Raw genomic sequence first — 17,859 nt, forward strand, 5'->3', positions numbered from 1 at the left:
ACAACTAGAGAGGTGAACAAGGCGCATTGAGACTGGTAGGAGGTGCGGAGGCGTGGAAAGGGCTGGCACCTGGATGCGCTGCTCTTTTAATTGGGATGGAGATACAAGCTCCTGCTTGCTCTGAACTCCAGTTCTGGGCGAGACTCTGGGGGACCCAGGCACATACGGGGAGAAACTGGACTGTCTGGCATCGGGACAGGAACGTGAGGGCGGCTTTCTCTTAGAGGGGCTCGCAGCGATCACGGGGGTGCGGGATGCAGAGAACCAGGGACTTCTCCAGTTCAGGGCTGACTAGCAGCCATTGCTGTTTGCTCCACCCTAGTGATTCCCAGAGGACCCCCCCCCCCCCCCACTAATTTACAACCCCACCCAAGCTGTGGGCATCAGCTTTTGCATATGAATGGCCTGTCCTTTCACCTAAAACCTGTCAAACTGCAGCTGGGTCAGAGAGCTTCCAAAAGAAGGCCCAAGGCCCTGCCGGCCTTGCTTCACTGCTGGGCCTCGTCTGGGCACTTCCAAACCCCATACAAAGAGGAGGAATCTGCAGATGTCTCTGTGGTGGCCCCACGCAGTGGCTGACCTTGCACCTTCTTGGAGATCCAAGAGCCAGTGTACCCAGTGGTCAGAGTGAGACCACACTGGATTACAACTCTTCACATCCATAAGAGACACACTCACGGGGCAGACTATTATATAGGATTAAATAAAAAAGAAATCCTTATAAATATGCTGTTACTCCTACACCCTTAAATCATTTATGGTTTGTGGTCATTCTTATTATTTGAATTCATTCCATTATATGTCTCTTTTACTACATGTGATTTTCTTGGACTTTCACTGGAGAGGACTAAAAAAACAAAAACATGACTGAAGTTTTTAATTGTATGAATAAGAAAGAAGTTCATGTCAAAAATTATAAGTAAACAAATTAAAAATGTAATTTGCCTCAGGAAAACATGTCTGAATTTGTACACACATGATAATTGTGATTCAGAATGTATAATGATTAAATGGGAAAAATTACAGGTTGATCTGAAATTACATAATTACATTGGAATATTAAATATATCCTCAGGAAATAAAAACAATAATAGTTCTTAGCATAAGAGTGCTGGGCAAACAGCTATTTCTTTAAAAAGTACAGAAGCATTGATTAGAGAGAAAAAATGCACATAAATTTAATCACATGCAAAGATAACTGACAACATTGAGAGATTAGGCTCAGCTCTGAGGGACAGCACACATCAGAGTCTGCCTGCAATGAGGAAAGTGCCGATTCTCACATGGAAGGACTGGCTCAGAGCCCTCACTGCAGAGGGTGGTACAAGAACAAACTGTCATGGGGCTCCTTGGCACTGCACCATGGCAGCTATCACAGTAGGATCTGAATCACAGTCAGTAGTAGAAACAACACGACAAGATGCTTACTAGTCAAATTAGACCTCATGCAAATACAATCGAGAGAAGAGTGCACACCCTTCAGAAAACAGCCTCAATCGTGACCGTCTGTTTGTTGCCTGGTGGACACCTATGGGCTTGCAGGAAAAGCCAACCTATGCTGGGTCTTTACTGTTAAATTGTGAACATCTGTAAAGCTTACACCCGACATCAAGGGAAGTGAAGCAGTCGCTGGTGGTTTTGAGAATATTCTTGGCTGGCTGGGCAAAGATTGAGGAAACAAACTCAAAGCAAATATACACAAAAGCTCTATGCTTCTGGCCATGTCCTTTATACAAGTGAATTCAAAACCAATGTAATCCTATTCCACCTCTGCATTCAAGTTTCATGGAAGTGAGGCCTTAGTGATTTCTAACACGGAACCATTAAGGCACCAGATTGTGGAAAATGTAGTTCACAACATTCCTCACGTTGACCTAACAGTCAGGAAGGGTCATCTCTGACTCTAGATCTTATTGTCCTATCACAGGTATTCTCTTCTTAATGCAATCATCATAGTTCAAACCCAGCCAAAAGCAATGACAACAAGCAAAGGATATAGATGAAAAAAATTCACATGGGACTCTACAATGAACTTCGCATATGTACAAATATATCGCAAATATTTATTGACAAATAATACTGAATGTCAACTGTAATTGAAAAAATAAAAAACATATATTTACAGGAAAATGGAGTAAGGCTCTTCAGGCCAATGAAAAGGCACTTTTCTGTTAAAATAGATTATATATATGGGTGAAGCATATTCATTCAATACTTGTCACAGGAGGCCAGTAGGGAAAAAAGAACAAATACCCAAGTACCATTTTTCAATGTTCCTTTCCTTACAGAACAATTACAAAAATTACATAAAAGTTAAACCTACTTGCATATTAGTAAACCACTTCCATTCACCCATGGATGTAATAAATGTTTATTATCTGACTAAAAGGAAAAAAATACCTGTTAAACTTACAAACTCTGGCTTAAAGTCTCTACAGAATTATATAACCTCTACTTGCAAAAGTAGAATTCTGTACTACAGAATCACTTTAAGATGAGTCAGTGTTAATGACCATAGATGTCTAAATGCTTATTGCATTTCTTTCATGTTGTGAATTTTTGGAAGTATAGGAATTAATTTGCACTGGGCTTACATGTACTAGTTACAGCAATATGATTGCCTTCCAGTGCAGTTTACAAGCTCCTCTGAAAGTATTTGTTAAAAGTTTGTCTTCACTAGCATTATACAATACCTATTCAGTGTACATACTCACATGGCATTGTGGGGATATGAGGCTAAATGAAGGTTTTCCTACATCGTTTACATTCAATAGAATTCTCTCCGCTTTGAGTTTTTTTTCATGGTCTTTCCAAGGAAAAGGGACGGCAAGAAAGGCTCTCCCACACTCCTTATATTCGTAGACTTATTCTTGGGTATGATTTTGTAAAGAACTAGGGCAACCAAAGGCTTTTCTACAATGTTTATACTGACAAGGCCTCTCTTCAGTGTGAGTTCTTTCATTCAATAGAATACACTGGAAGAAATGAATGCTTTCTAACACTCCTGACATTTTTAGGGCCCATCCCCAATCTGGAGCATCCTGTGATTGCACAGCTGAAAGATAAATAAGGCTCTCCCACATTCTTTATATTAACAGGGTTTATCTCTAGAGTGTGTTTTCAAATGTTTATGTAAACTACTTGAGTAACCGAAGATTTTACCACATTCTGTACATTCGTAGGGTTTTTCTCCACTGTGTGTTCTTTCATGTACTCGAGAGGACTTGAGAGAACGGAAAGCTTTGCCACATTGTTTACACTCATATGGTTTCTCTTCACTATGAGTTTTTTCATGAACTTGAAAGTAACTGAGACGACTAAAGGCTTTCCCACATTGCTTACACTCATAGGGTTTCTCCCCAGTATGAGCTATTTCATGATTTCTAAGGGAAGTGGCATAACGGAAAGCTTTACCACATTCCTTACATTCATAAGGCTTCTTTCCATCATGAGTCCTTGTATGATTTTTAAGATATTTGAGAGAACTGAAGGCTTTAGCACATTCCTTACATTCATAGGGCCTTTCTCCATTGTGTATCATTTCATGATGTCGAAAGTTTCTTGGACATCGGAATTCTTTCCCACACTCCTTACATTTAAAAGGTCCATCTCTAGTGTGCTTGATCATGTGTTTTTGAAATATGAGGAGAGAACTCCAGGCTTTCCCACACTTCTTACACTCATAGAATTTCTCTTGAGTATGAGTTCTTGCATGTCGACATAAGTTACTTAAATACCTGTAGGCTTTACCACATTTTGTACATTCATAGGGCCTTTCTCTACTGTGTTTCTTTTCATGTACATTAATATATCGGAGATGCTTGAAAGCTTTCCCACATTCCTTACATTTATAAGGCTTCCCTTCATATTCCTCACACTGATATAGTTGGGGTCCAGTGTCTGAGCTCATGAGGTTATTAAAGGATAAATAATGCATGAAGACTTGTCTACACAACCTGGATGTGGGTAGTTGTATTTCAGTAGGAGTTTTCTTCCTTTCATTTTGATGTGGAATCTGTCTGAAGTTTTCTCTGAATTGACTCCCATCCTTCCATTTACAGAGGCTCTCTACCATATGATTGCTGTAAAAATCAGAAGCATGTTATTAATACTTTGCTTATCAATGATGTTGTATTTATTACTAGTATGACAGTGACATTTTTACCATTTTTAAGGAAAGTATGGGGTTTCTGCACATTCAGGTTGTTTGAGCGTGGATATACTAAAAGCCTTGAAGGTGGACTCAATCGTAGATATTATGAAAATAGTCATAGTCATTAATGATGTTTCTGAATAGTGTTCCTAGTGTACTTTTTAAAAAATTCTTACCCAAGAGAATATGTTTATTGAGATGAGGGCGGGGGGGGGGGGATATCAATGTGAGAAAGAAACATCAATTGGTTGCCTCCTGTACGTGCCCCTACCAGGGATCAAACCTGCAACCTAGGTATGTGCCCTGAATGGGAATCAAACCTGCAACCTTTTGGTATACTAGATGATGCTACAACCAACTGAGCCACCCCGCAAGGGCCCATGTGTATCTATTATTATTATTATTATTATTGTTAATCCTCACCAAAGGATATTTTTTTTCCATTCATTTTTAGAGAAAGTGGAAGGTAGGGAGGAAGAGGGAGGAAAGGAGGAAGAGAGAGAGAGAAAGATCGATGTGAGAGAGAGACATCGATGGTTGCCTCCCGCAAATACCCTGACTGGGGCCAGGGATTTAACCTGCAACCCAGGTATCTGCCTTTGACTGGGAATATTTGATCATATATTACGATTATCTTGTGAAACATTGCTTTCTCATGTCAGTGTGACTCACCTAAGATTCATTTCATGATGTTCATACTGATCTTCACTGTAATGGTCTTCACATTTTCCTTCTAAAATACATGCTAGAAAAAAGAAAGCATCATAAATTATTAAAAAATACTAGTATAAAAAATGGTTAGAAAAAAAAATGGTTAGACTTTAGGTCCATGATGAGCTGTGATCATGCCTAGTTTAATTATCAATGTATTCCCTTTCCACATTTCAGTTCTTGAAGCAGCACTGATGAGCAGACAACATAATTTTCTAATTGACTAAATAAATAAGAAGTTGTCATCACTACCTACTGATGCCAGGTTCCAGAAGGTTTCCAGCATCACATCTGTGTAGAGTTTCTTCTGGGTTGGATCCAGAAAAGCCCACTCCTCCATGGTGAACTCCACATTAACATCCTCAAAGGCCACTGAGTCCTAAAATATTCCACATATGTATATGGGTGAGTTAGACAGCACTAGGGATCTATACATATTTCATAAGAAGTTCCCATAGGACACGATGTCCCCAACATTCATTCTATGACTTGCTTGTCAGACTATTATTTATTAGCCACACTCAATTCCTCATGAACACATGGAATTTATTGATATGATTTTATTTTGATCACTTAAAGTCTTCATTACTCTCTAACGTCAGAGTAAAGATCACTTTGAAAAAATTCAAATAATAACATAATATCCCTATATTAAGGACCTCAATTCCTGTGAGAAAACTCATCTTTTTTTAAAAAAAATTTATTTATTTATTTGTATTTTAATATATATTTATATTGATTTTAGAGAGGAAAGGGGAAGGAGAGATAGAAACATCAATGATGAGACAGAATCATTGATTGGCTGCCTCCTGCATGCACCACACTGGGCAATGAGCCTGCAAACGGGCATATGCCCTGACCGGGAATTGAAACATGACCTCCTGGTTCATAGGCTGACACTCAACCACTGAGCCATACTGGCCAGGCTAAAATGTGTTTGCCAATTTAGGGAATGCTAATTGCTTACTTTTACCTTTTTTCTCCCTACCTGATCCCTCCAGATTTTGGCAATTCTTAATAAATGAGTCATGGCAGTATATTTCTTCGCATTAATCCATTAAGACCAGTTCCAAACTATGTGTCCCTATTAACCAAGACTTTGGAATGCCGTGTCCAAGAGAGACATGCCTGGATTCTGGACGTCACCAGAAAGCCTTAAGGAACTGAGACTGACTCTTAAAGCTGATCGGTCAATCAAAAGTCACTTGCAGAAATGGCCTAATACCTTGCTTGGTCATGTGGTTCATCACAGTCTTTCCAGGTAAAGGATGAAGGTTATTTTCCTGAAAGATGGCAAGGAAGGAACCTCAAGACACCTTCGTGGACATCAAGGACTTGAGGACTTGACCCAAACCTACGGGTATTTCAGGCTCAGCCTAATGCCAACTGTGGCTTAACTTCTCCTCCTGAGGGGCTGACTGCTCACTAAAGGTCAATTTAAAGCAGTGGTTCTCAACCTTCTGGCCCTTTAAATACAGTTCCTCATGTTGTGACCCAACCATAAAATTATTTTCATTGCTACTTCATAACTGTAATGTTGCCACTGTTATGAATCGTAATGTAAATATCTGATATGCAGGATGGTCTTAGGCGACCCCTGTGAAAGGGTCGTTCGACCGCCAAAGGGGTCGCGACCCACAGGTTGAGAACCACTGATTTAAAGATTCCTTGTGAAAAATCAAGCAAAGCAAATTTGAAAGAGCCCATGTGATTGATTTGATCAGTTGCTATTCTTGTTGTGCTTATTCAAACAATCAGGCCAAACTAAAACTGGACTTAATGCAATCTCTTTGAAAATGAGGGTAATCTTAGGGAGAAAAATTGTGTTTCAGTGGAAATCACAATTGGCAATATTGGACTCCAATGCAGTGAACTGTCTTCAAAGTATTGTTTTTAAGGTTATGTTTGTGTATGCCATATAGCAGTGGTCGGCAAACTCATTAGTCAACAGAGCCAAATATCAACAGTACAACGATTGAAATTTCTTTTGAGAGCCAAATTTTTTAAACTTAAACTATATAGGTAAGTACATTGTTATTAACTTAATTAGGGTACTCCTAAGCTGGCCTTTGCTAAAATAATAATAAAGCCACCAACACAAAATAATTACAATTCTTAAGTTGATGACAAAAATACCTGTAGGATTTGCAGCTGGTTGGAAAAATACAGGTAACTTTATGCTTCGAGTAGGTACTTTTGTCACCCGTGCGCGATTTGTGGACACGACTAGCACTAACCACTGCACAACGAGACTGCTGACTGACTGGCTCACTCAACTTGTGCATGAATCGCCTGCATCCCCCGCACTGCGTATCCTGAGGCCCACCTGCACTGCGTCTCCCCTCGCCCGACCAACTGACACCCTCCACTTCTTCTAACACCACTTCTTCAAAATAGACTCGCCTAGGCTGAAAACCGACTTCTGCACATGGGCCACGAAGTTTCAATCGCACCGTACGTGCGTGCCCGCACGTGGTATTTTGTGGAAGAGCCACACTCAAGGGGCCAAAGAGCCACATGTGGCTCTCGAGCGGCAGTTTGCTGACCACTGCCATACAGGCCTCAGCCCTGATGACATTACCAGAGATGTTTTACCTTCAGACAGTCTATCAGACTGTCATGGTGTGATTTAATCCCAGCAGAAGCCTTGTATCTGGAAATCTTTTCACTTAGTTTATGATTTGCTGTATGCATTAACGCTGTGTTTTGTGTTCTTCTATTTTCATAGAATGTATGCCCATGTCTTATTTACCTGATTACTTGCTCACACAATATAGGCCTCTCTTAGAAGCCAACTGAATCACTGTGTCTTGAAAATGAGAGTCAATGGTTTGGACTTATAGCTGAGTCAATGAAGTATGGACAGTCTATCGGCTTCACTAGAAACTACGTTCCCTTTTCTGTCCAAAGGCTTCAGACAGAAAAGGCTCATAGTTTCTCATTAAGTAAATCTTAGATTTCCCTTAGCTTAATGTGAGTTAACACATTGCAGACCAGTAGCTTTATTGCTAGCTTTACCCAGTGGCCAGATAAGTTTATATTGAACGAGTACAAAAAACGTTTTACGTAAATGTTAAAGGCACGCTTTAAAATTAAATATCCATTGCATTTTTATTTTTAATTTTTTTTAAAAAATATATTTTATTGATTTTTTAACAGAGAGGAAGGGAGAGAGATAGAGAGTTAGAAACATCGATGAGAGAGAAACATCGATCAGCTGCCTCCTGCACATCTCCCACTGGGGATGTGCCCGCAACCCAAATACATACCCTTAACCGGAATCGAACCTGGGACCCCTCAGTCTGCAGGCCGACGCTCTATCCACCGAGCCAAACCGGTTTCGGCACCATTGCATTTTTAAGTTATTTATTACATGTTCTTACAAGCTAATATCTTTTAAAAGAATTCTCATGATTGGCCTCAAGCCTTAGAACAGAAACACGAGAATTCTCAGGATCCGTCCGCAATGTGTTATGTATGATGGACAAAAGTTTCCGACAGGTGCAACACACCTGCCTCCAGGGAAGAAGCTATTCTCCCAACCTAATTGGGGACACTGTAAGTTAATCTTTCCCTTTACCACTTGGGCTCTTACCTGTCACTGGACGTTTAGTCTCCTCACTTTTGAATTGTGCCTGTTAACCTTCTTGTCAAGTCTGTCATTTCTAGAACAGAACAAGAATGCCAGCTTGTCCAATGAACCAGCCTCCTAGTCAATGCCTATGTCACCTCCCAGGGACACCAGAATGACCTGGACTTAAAGAATCCCTACATGAAGATTCGCTGTCCCTTTAGCTACCTCCTTCCTGGTCAGACAGGGAGAACATTTGAGCCTTGGGATAGGCAGGACTATGTCTCTTCACAGCAGGAAGCAATTACAAGAGATGGAGACCTTAGTCCATTTTTGCTTTGTAAGATTACAAAGAGGTTCCTTTTCTCTCAGGGGGGTTGGGAATGATACTGTTGTAATAACCATTGTTATTAATAATACGAAGGGAAGGCCAGGCATTATAGGCATATCCTGAGGAAAGGGGACTGGACAAAGGGAAGATAGATGCATACCCAGTAAAGCTGGGGTGAAATAGGAAAGTCTGTCAGTCTTACCTGGGAAAAAAGGTCATTGGCCAGAATGGGCATGGCCACTGCAAGCACATGAGGATTTGGGATATTTAATCCCCTGAACATCCCTGAACAAAGAAATTCCCTCTCTTGTGCCTTCAGGACCCTTGGGGCTCCTGTTGCTTGGGGCGTGCTCTCTGGCATTCTCCTATGTGGCCCACAGCCATGTGGACCCTCACCCACAATGGACTAGTGGACTGCAGCTAGCCTAATGCTGTACTGGATCCAGCTGCAACATGGAATGGAAACTCTGGACAGTGGCTTTGCTTCTAGCTCTACTGAAACCCAAGCTACACTTCTTCTATGACTGGACTAAGGGAGATGGGACTTTAGAAGCCCAGAGATAGCCCTGACCAGTTTGGCTCAGTGGCTAGAGCGTCGGCCTGTGGACTGAAGAGTCCCAGGTTCGATTCTGGTCAAGGGCATGTACCTTAGTTGTGGGGATGTTTCTCTCTCATGGATGTTTCTAACTCTCTAACCCTCTCCCTTCCTCTTTGTAAAAAATCAATAAAAAAAAAAATCACTTGTTCTCCCCGTGAGTCTCAGAAAGTTATTTTTCTTGAGATATAAGAACTCAACTCCTGGCAGCAGCCAGTGGGGAAGAGGACCTTCCACTTTGTCTGAAAACAGTGGGATAGTCACTGGGGAAGGGGTGGAAGGACACCTGAGCAAACCACAGAATGAACTCTGGGAGCTTCTCTTCCCAGGGAATAACGAAACTGCTCCCTCTCTCAGGCTTCAGCTCATAGTGAGAAAACACTGCTGGATTCAGTGTAAGGTTCTGACCCAAATGAACTCCCAAAGTGACAATCCCTAACCCAAGACAAAGACCCCTGACTTTCCCAGACTTTCTCAATGTACACAAATTACATACACTCTGACTGCAATTACACTGTGGATACAAAATCCAATCTGTCTAGAAAAAGGCCCCGGGGAACCATAACTAAAACCTCAGAAGGGGCATCACGCCCTCCCTCATGTCCACTTGCTTCCCCAGCTTCCCAGGGCTGTAGCTTCTCACAGTAGAAGCTTCTTCCATGGTGGGTGTGAGCAGGTAGGACACCTGAAGGGAGAGGCTCCCCAGAAAAAATCAGGGGCCTTCAACTACTTCCCTTTGGAGGCTTGGGGCGGGAACCTTCCTGAGCTTTAAGTAACTGGCCTTAGGCCTCTGCTCCACTGAGGTTGTTCTGGACCACCACTGATATTTTAAATGACACATTGCCAGTGTTCCAACAATCTAGCAAAGTCATTTAAACACGGTGGTTAGCCCTGGCCGGTTTGGCTCAGTGGATAGAGCATCGGCCTGCGAGGTCACGGTTTGATTCCCGGTCAGGACACATGTCGGGTTGCGGGCTCCATCCCCAGTAGGGGGCATGGAGGAGGCAGCCAATCAATGATTCTCTCTCATCATTGATGTTTTTTTCTCTTTCCCTCTCCCTCTCTCTCTGAAATCCTATATAATAAAAGGCTAATATGCAAATCAACCAAATGGTGGAACAACTGGTCACTGACACACACTGACCATCAGGGGGCAGAAGGTCGCTATGTCATGCACTGACCACCAGGGGGCAGATGCTCAATGCAGGAGATGCCCCCTGGTAGTCAGTGCGCTCCCACAGGGGGAGTGCTGCTCAGCCAGAAGCTGGGCTCACGGCTGGCGAGTGCAGCAGCGGTGGCAGGAGCCTTTCTCGCCTCTGGCAGCGCTAAGGATCCCTTGGGGGTCCTGAACTGCGAGAGGGCGCAGGCTGGGCTGAGAGACCCCCCGCCAAGTGCACGAATATCATGCACCGGACCTCTAGTAAATAATAAAATAACAATGGGGACATCAATGATACTTTCAACAATGCAGAATTATTGCACATAGTGGAAACAATAAAACAAGTAAATATATTGTCATTAAAACCTAGTATCACCGCCGAAACCGGTTTGGCTCAGTGGATAGAGCGTCGGCCTGCGGACTGAAAGGTCCCAGGTTCGATTCCGGTAAAGGGCATGTACCTGGGTTGCGGGCACCTCCCCAGTGGGGGATGTGCGGGAGGCAGCTGATTGATGTTTCTCTCTCATCGATGTTTCTAGCTCTCTATCTCTCTCCCTTCCTCTCTGTGGAAAATCAATAAAATATATTTTAAAAAAAACAAAAAAACAAAAAAAAAACCTAGTATCACCAACAGGTACCACTTCTCATAATAAACTCTAGTTGGATGCAGTTACAAAGAATGTAATTGAGTGGCTTTTTAATTAGTATCTTAATGTGTTAATTTCTTGGTTATCTAAAATTGTACTTTTCTCGAAGAATGCCTTAAGAAATCAATTTAATATGAACTAAATTACATTAAAAACAAAGTGTGGTGTGTTGCCATCAATGCCCTTGATCTGTATACTATGCTCTAGGACTGTTGAGTTTATATTCCTCAATAAATGTTAATATATTTTTGTTTAATATAAAAACTAGAGGCCTAGTGCACAGATTAATGCACGTGGGGGCAGGGGGGCCCTCAGCCTGGCCTGCACCCTCTTGCAATCCGGGACCCCTCGGGGAATGTAGCAGTGCACTAAGCGGCAGGCGGCCAGGGAGGAGCTTAAGCTGGCACCACGCCACTCACACTCATCCTGGCCCACTGTGCCTGCTGCCACTGCTCGGTAACGCTGCAGCGGAGTCTGGAGAGGCTCCCGCCACTGCAACTGCACTCACCAGCCGTGAGCCCAGCTTCTGGCTGACCAGTGCTCCCCCTGTGGGAGAAGACTGACCACCAGGGGGAAGCTCCTGCACTGAGTGTCTGCCCCCTGGTGGTCAGTGCGCATCATAGCGACTGGTCGACCGGTTGTTCTGGTCATTTGGTCATAACGGTCGCTTAGGCTTTTATATATATCTAGATATTATGATTCTGAAAAGTACTCCTTTGGGAAAAAAATAAGAGAATGAGGCTTGCTTTCAAAATTCTAAGACTATGCCTTTCATAAAGAGATTCTGGCAAAGGTAAACTAAAATAAATATAAAAGTACAAAAATACATCAAAATGGTGGAAAGAATTTCATGACCTTGCTTGAGCTGCTCAGGACAAAGGTGACCACTCAGACATAGCCAATTATGCATTTGTGTGGCAGATGAAATCTTTAGTGATGAATCTGATTAACATTCAATAATAAACATACAGGCTGAGAAAATGACCAAGCACCTCCTGCAAACATCAACTAAGGCTTTGTTAGGATTGAGGTCAGCCTGGTATTCCAGAAAGGTGCATTAAGATAAAAAGTTTACCAAATGTGTTAACATGGATCCCTCTTAAAAAACACAAAACCCCTATTACACAAAGGTCACCTTTTAGCAGCTGACTTGTCTGATCAATCAGTTAGGAAAATAATAGGCCAACCTTCTTTACGAGTCACATCTATTTAATTTTTAGAGAAGTTTTAAATCAATTTGGTTTAATCTCCAAACACTGGAAACGTGATAAAATCATGCCATAGAACATTTAGCAGTTCCACTGCCTAAGTTTTTCTACCAATGACCCTTTCTGAGTAACTTGAAGTGATTCTGTTTTACTCGTACATACATTCCTAAAATGCCTTAGATCCAATTAGGCTTGATCATTGTTTCTTATCTAAGTAAGCATGAATTAATAAAGTATGAAGGAGGTTAGATGAGGATACAACAAACTGTACTTTAAAAATACTTTATGTAAGAATAGCATACATATAGAGAAGTACACAAATAAGAGTTCCCTAAATTTTCACAACGAACACATCCCATTAACCAATAACTGGGTTTTTAAAAACTAAGTATCAAGAAACAGCATCCTGGAAGCCCCTTCAGTCACCAGATCCCTCCGTGCCAGCCCAATAACCTGACTTTATTTTTATGTTGATTTCCAAGAAGAAGGGAGAGAGAGATAGAAACACCACTGATGAGAGAGAATCATTGATTGGCTGCCTCCTGCATGCTCCCCGTTGCGGGGGGATCAAGCCCACAACCTTGGCATGTGCCTTGACCGGGAATTGAACGGTGACACTCCTGGTTCATAGTTCAAGCCTCAACCACTAAGCCACACCGGTGGGCTAACCTGGCTTTAAACAATATAAGTTAGTTTGGCCTGTTTATGAATTTGCTCTTTGATTTCTTCATTAACCCATTGGTTGTTTAGTAAGTAGCATGTTTAGCCTGTACATGTTTGCTTTCTGGTTTTCTTCTTGTAATTGAGTTCTAGTTTCATATCATTGTGGTCAGGAGTGTTGCTTGATATGATGTCTTTTTAAATTAATAAAATTGTTTTAACATGTGATCTATCCTGGAGAATGTCCCATGTGCACTTGACAAGTATGTGTATTTTGTTTTTGGCTAGTGTTCTGTAAACATCTATTAGGTCCATCTGGTACAATGTGTTAAGGCCAATGTTCCCTTGTCGATTTTCTGTCTGGATGGTCTCTCATTGTTGTATATGGGATGTTAAATTCCCATATTATCATTGTAATACTGTCGATCTCTCCCTTGACGTCTGTTAATATTTGCTTTATGTATTTAGGTTCTATGTTGGATGCAGAAATATTTATAAGTGTAATGTCCTCTTCTTTGATTGATCCCTTTACCATTATATAATGCCACTGTTTTTCTCTTTTATATTCTATACCAAAAACATAAAATAGAATCAGATGCATGAAAGCATGGAATAGACTGAAGAATCTCAGAGGGAAGGGTGGGGTGGAGGTGGGAAGAGATTAATTGAAGATCGAACCTGTGGACACAGACAATAGGGTGGTGAAGGCCTGGGGCAGGGGGAACTGGGTGGAGGCAGGCAGTATGGGATAAGAAACTGGACATCTGTAATACTCTCAACAAAGATTTTTTTTTTTAAATATATTTTATTGATTTTTTACAGAGAGGAAGGGAGAGAGATAGAGAGTTAGAAACATCGATGAGAGAGAAACATTGATCAGCTGCCTCCTGCACATCTCCCACTGGGGATGTGCCCGCAACCCAGGTACATGCCCTTGACCGGAATCGAAACTGGGACCTTTCAGTCCGCAGACCGACACTCTATCCACTGAGCCAAACCGGTTTTGGCAAGATTTTTTTTTTTTTTTTAAAGAGAGAACAGGCTATGGGTAGTGTGGCTCAGTTGGTTGAGTGTCATCCCATGCACTGAAAGGTTGCTGGTTTGATTGCCTGTCAGGCTGCATGCTTGGGTTGCACACTTGATCCCTGATAAGGAGTGTGCAGGAGGCAGCGAATAAATGTTCTGCTCTCATATCCATGTTTCTCTCCCTTCCTCGCTCTCTAAAAGAGGGATCTCTTACCCTATGGGACAGCATGGATGGACCTGCTAAGTGAAATAAACCAATCTGAGAAAAGACAAATATCACATAATCTCACTTATTTGTGGAATCTAATGAACAAAATGAATTGACAAACAAAAAACACCCAAAGCATGGAGGCATGGAACAGGTTGACATACCTCAATGTGGGGTTGGAGAATCAAGAAGAGATAAACCAAAGAACTTATCCTATCCTATAAAATAAAAGGCTAATATGCAAATCAACTGAATGGCGAAACTATATCGCACACTGACCACCAGGGGGCAGACATTCAATGCAGGAGCTGTCCCCTGGTGGTCAGTGCACTCCCACAGGGGGAGTGCTGCTCAGCCAGAAGCCAGGTTCACAGCTGCCGAGCACAGCGGCAGTGGCGGGAGCCTCTCCTGCCTCCGTGGCAGCGCTAAGGATGTCCAACTGCCAGCTTAGGTTCACTCCTCGTGTCAGCTGGACATTCCCCGAGGGCTCCTGGACGGCGAGAAGGTACAGGCCAGGCTGAGGGATCCCCGAGTGCACAAATTTCATGCACCAGGCCTCTAGTATACTTATATGCATAGCCCATGGACACAGACAATAGGGTAGTGAAGACCTGGGGGTGGGGTGGGTAGGGACAGGGAGAAGGGGGGTAAGGGGGGGGGGAATGGGAGATATCTATAATACTATCAACAATAAAAAATATACAATCAATCAATCAATCAATAAAGACAACAGGCCCACAATGGATCACTTGTATAAGTCACACCATCAAAACCAAAAGTTAATACAGTCATGAACCTATGGTCAACAACAGACCACATATAGGATGGTGGTCCCATAAGATTATAATGGATTTGGCCCCAACTGAGTGGCTCAGTTGGTTGGAGTGTTATTTCATACAACAAAAGGTTGCAGTTTTGATCCCAGGTCAGGCCACATTGCCTGGGTTGCAGGTTTGATCGCTGGGGGAGTGGGGGGATATGAGAGGCAACCATCTGATGTTTCTCTCTCACATCGATGTTTATTTCTCTCTCTCACTCCCCCTTCCTCTTCCTAAAATCAATGAAAACATATCTTGGGGTGAGTATTTAAAAAAAGATTATAATGGGTTTGAAAAATTCTGATCACCCAGTGATGTCATACCCACCATAACATCGTAGGACCATGCAGTTTATAGTGATGCTGGTGTAAACAAGCTCCCTATGCTGCCAGTCCTGTCAAAGTCCAGCACACACAGTTATGGTCACTACATGGAATACTTGATGATGAGAAACTGGTTTATGCATTTGCTATACTATCCTCTTTATCTTTGTGTGCTTACTACTTAGTGACAGAAAACTTTGCTGTGAAGCAGTATGCTGTTTTATGTGGGCAGCAGCCTCACAGGTCCTGTGTTGACTGTGCCTGTTGATTGCATCATTGCCTCCTGGGCTTGATGAATCTGTTTTTTGTAAATTTCCTGGCCTAAGTGTACAGTGTGATAAAGTCTACAGTCGGGTACAGTAACGTCCTAGGCCTTCATATTCACTCACCAATCACTGACTCCTGCAGAGCAGCCTCCAGTCCTGGAGCCCATTCAGGGTCAGTGCCCCACACGGATGTACCATTTCCTACCTTGCACACCGCATTTTTACTGCACCTTTTCATAAATGCTTCCTACCACTGTATTACAACTGCCCACAGCATTCAGTACAGTAGCATGTTGTACAGGTTTGTTGCCTAGAACCCACAGGCTACACCATATGGCCTAGGTGTGTAGCTGGCTACACCATGCAGGTTTGTAAGAGAACTGAAAACAACAAAACTGCCTCAGGATGTCTTCCCCAGGTTCAGGGGTGCAGGACTGTATGTAACTGCAGTTTCACCTCTCCCAGGACTAAAATTCTAATCTAACCCAATCAATCTGCAAGTTGCTGTTCAACACTAATCCATCTAAAGACTCCTGCTGTTCCTTCCCCTAAGGAAGGGTGACCCTGCCTGAGACACTATTTAACCTCTTTTTTTAAAAAATATATTTTATTGATTTTTTACAGAGAAGAAGGGAGAGGGATAGAGAGAAACATTGATGAGAGAGATCGATCAGCTGCCTCCTGCACGCCCCCCAGGGTGGATGTGCCTGCAACCAAGATACATGCCCCCGACCGGAATCGAACCCGGGACCCTTCAGTCTGCAGGCCGACGCTCTATCCACTGAGCCAAACCTCCACTGAGCCAAACCGGTTCGGCCACTATTTAACCTCTTAATGACGCTTCCTTCCTGCCTATTGTAAACGCCTTCCATTTTGAAAAGCTCCTCAGATTCTATTTTCTAGATGGGATAGTGCCAGATTCGTGAATGGGGAATCAAGCCAATTAGACCTTCCAATTTATTCAGTTGAATTTTGTTTTTAACGGTTTGAAAAGCACCACAAAACAAATAGCTAATAGAGACGCTGTGACTCGGAGAAGGGAAGATGGCGCTTAGGATTCGGGGGAGACTGGAAATGCAGGCATTTGCTGCAGAGCGAGGCCTGGGGGACAGCGGGTGGACTTGAGAGCCTGCTCCACAAACATCTAAACTCAGGAGGAAACGGGGTCCTCCTGGGGAGAAAGGAGGGACAGGGGCCCCCACAGACCACAGCTCCTCCCGTGCACGAACCGCGGGGGCCGAGTCACCATTGTCCCCAATGACCCTCCCCGTGGTCACCGCACCGACTGCGGAGCCGCGGGGATGTGGGTGCAGAGCTGCCCAGACGCGCTCCGCAGCCCAAGGCCCTGCCGCGGGGACACACTGGACGCCCGGGTCCCGCCTGCGCCCCACCCTGCGAGCCCGAGGGGCCTGCAGTTCAGCGGAGCCCCCCCGGCGCCTCGGGTCCGCAGGCTCCGGACCTGACCATGGAGAGACGGTCCCGCCACGGCGGCTCCACCCGCCCGGAGCCGCCCCTCCTACCCGTCTCCATGCCCGGCCGCACGCTCACCATTTCTAGTTCCTGGGCCTCCCGAGTCCCGCCTGCAGCTCCCACCACCTTACAGATCGCAGATGAGGATGGAACAAGGGAGGTGTGACCCCAGGGCCGCAGAAGGTAAAGGAACATCCGGGGTGGTTGCAGAGCGTAGCCCCACCCACAGCCCCCACCGCCCCCACCCACCCGGCGCCCAGCTCAGATGACAGACACTTCGCACCACATGCCCCCTAGCGCCTGAGGTGCACAGGCCTGAGCCCAAAGCAGCCAGATCTCCAGTTAAGGGACATTTACACTGAGAGGCAGCTCTGAGAGTCCCCAGGGAACAGTGGTCCTTCCTTGCAAACACACACACTGAAAAGGCTCCTAAGGAATCTGGCTCCATTTTCATCTTTGTTGACAACTGGAGACTGACGTGTGGATTTGCAAAAAAGGTTCCAATAAAGAGCATGAAACCAAAAACAAGCCATCTTTCCGGGAGAGGGGACAGGAATGAGTTCTGAGTATTTAGAATGGTTAACTTTAGAAAATGTTCCGGACATGGAAGCACTCCCTGCCGGCAGCCTCTCCATAGAGTATCACAGATTCCTGGTTCTGACCATTGCCTCTGTCCAGTCCCTGAGGAAATGCTCACAGTTAGTATCATTTGA

At 43.6% G+C, this 17,859-nt stretch overlaps 1 protein-coding gene across 1 annotated transcript; it reads right to left on the reverse strand.

Annotated features, from left to right (window-relative positions):
* Positions 1–970: 970 nt before the first annotated feature.
* Positions 971–17,310, reverse strand: LOC139010977 (zinc finger protein 709-like). Its single transcript, XM_070416115.1, has 4 exons — positions 17,225–17,310; positions 5,117–5,243; positions 4,826–4,898; positions 971–4,082 (listed from the first exon to the last, which is right to left on the reverse strand). Exons 1-4 carry the CDS (start codon positions 17,225–17,227, stop codon positions 3,092–3,094), a joined length of 1,194 nt encoding a protein of 397 aa, XP_070272216.1. The 5' UTR covers positions 17,228–17,310; the 3' UTR covers positions 971–3,091.
* Between the last annotated feature and the right edge of the window lie 549 nt (positions 17,311–17,859).

The sequence above is a fragment of the Myotis yumanensis genome, unplaced genomic scaffold (genome assembly GCF_028538775.1).
Source record: "Myotis yumanensis isolate MYYU_CA2020_CCGP unplaced genomic scaffold, mMyoYum1.0.hap1 SCAF_5, whole genome shotgun sequence".
NCBI classification, from domain to species: Eukaryota; Metazoa; Chordata; class Mammalia; order Chiroptera; family Vespertilionidae; genus Myotis; species Myotis yumanensis.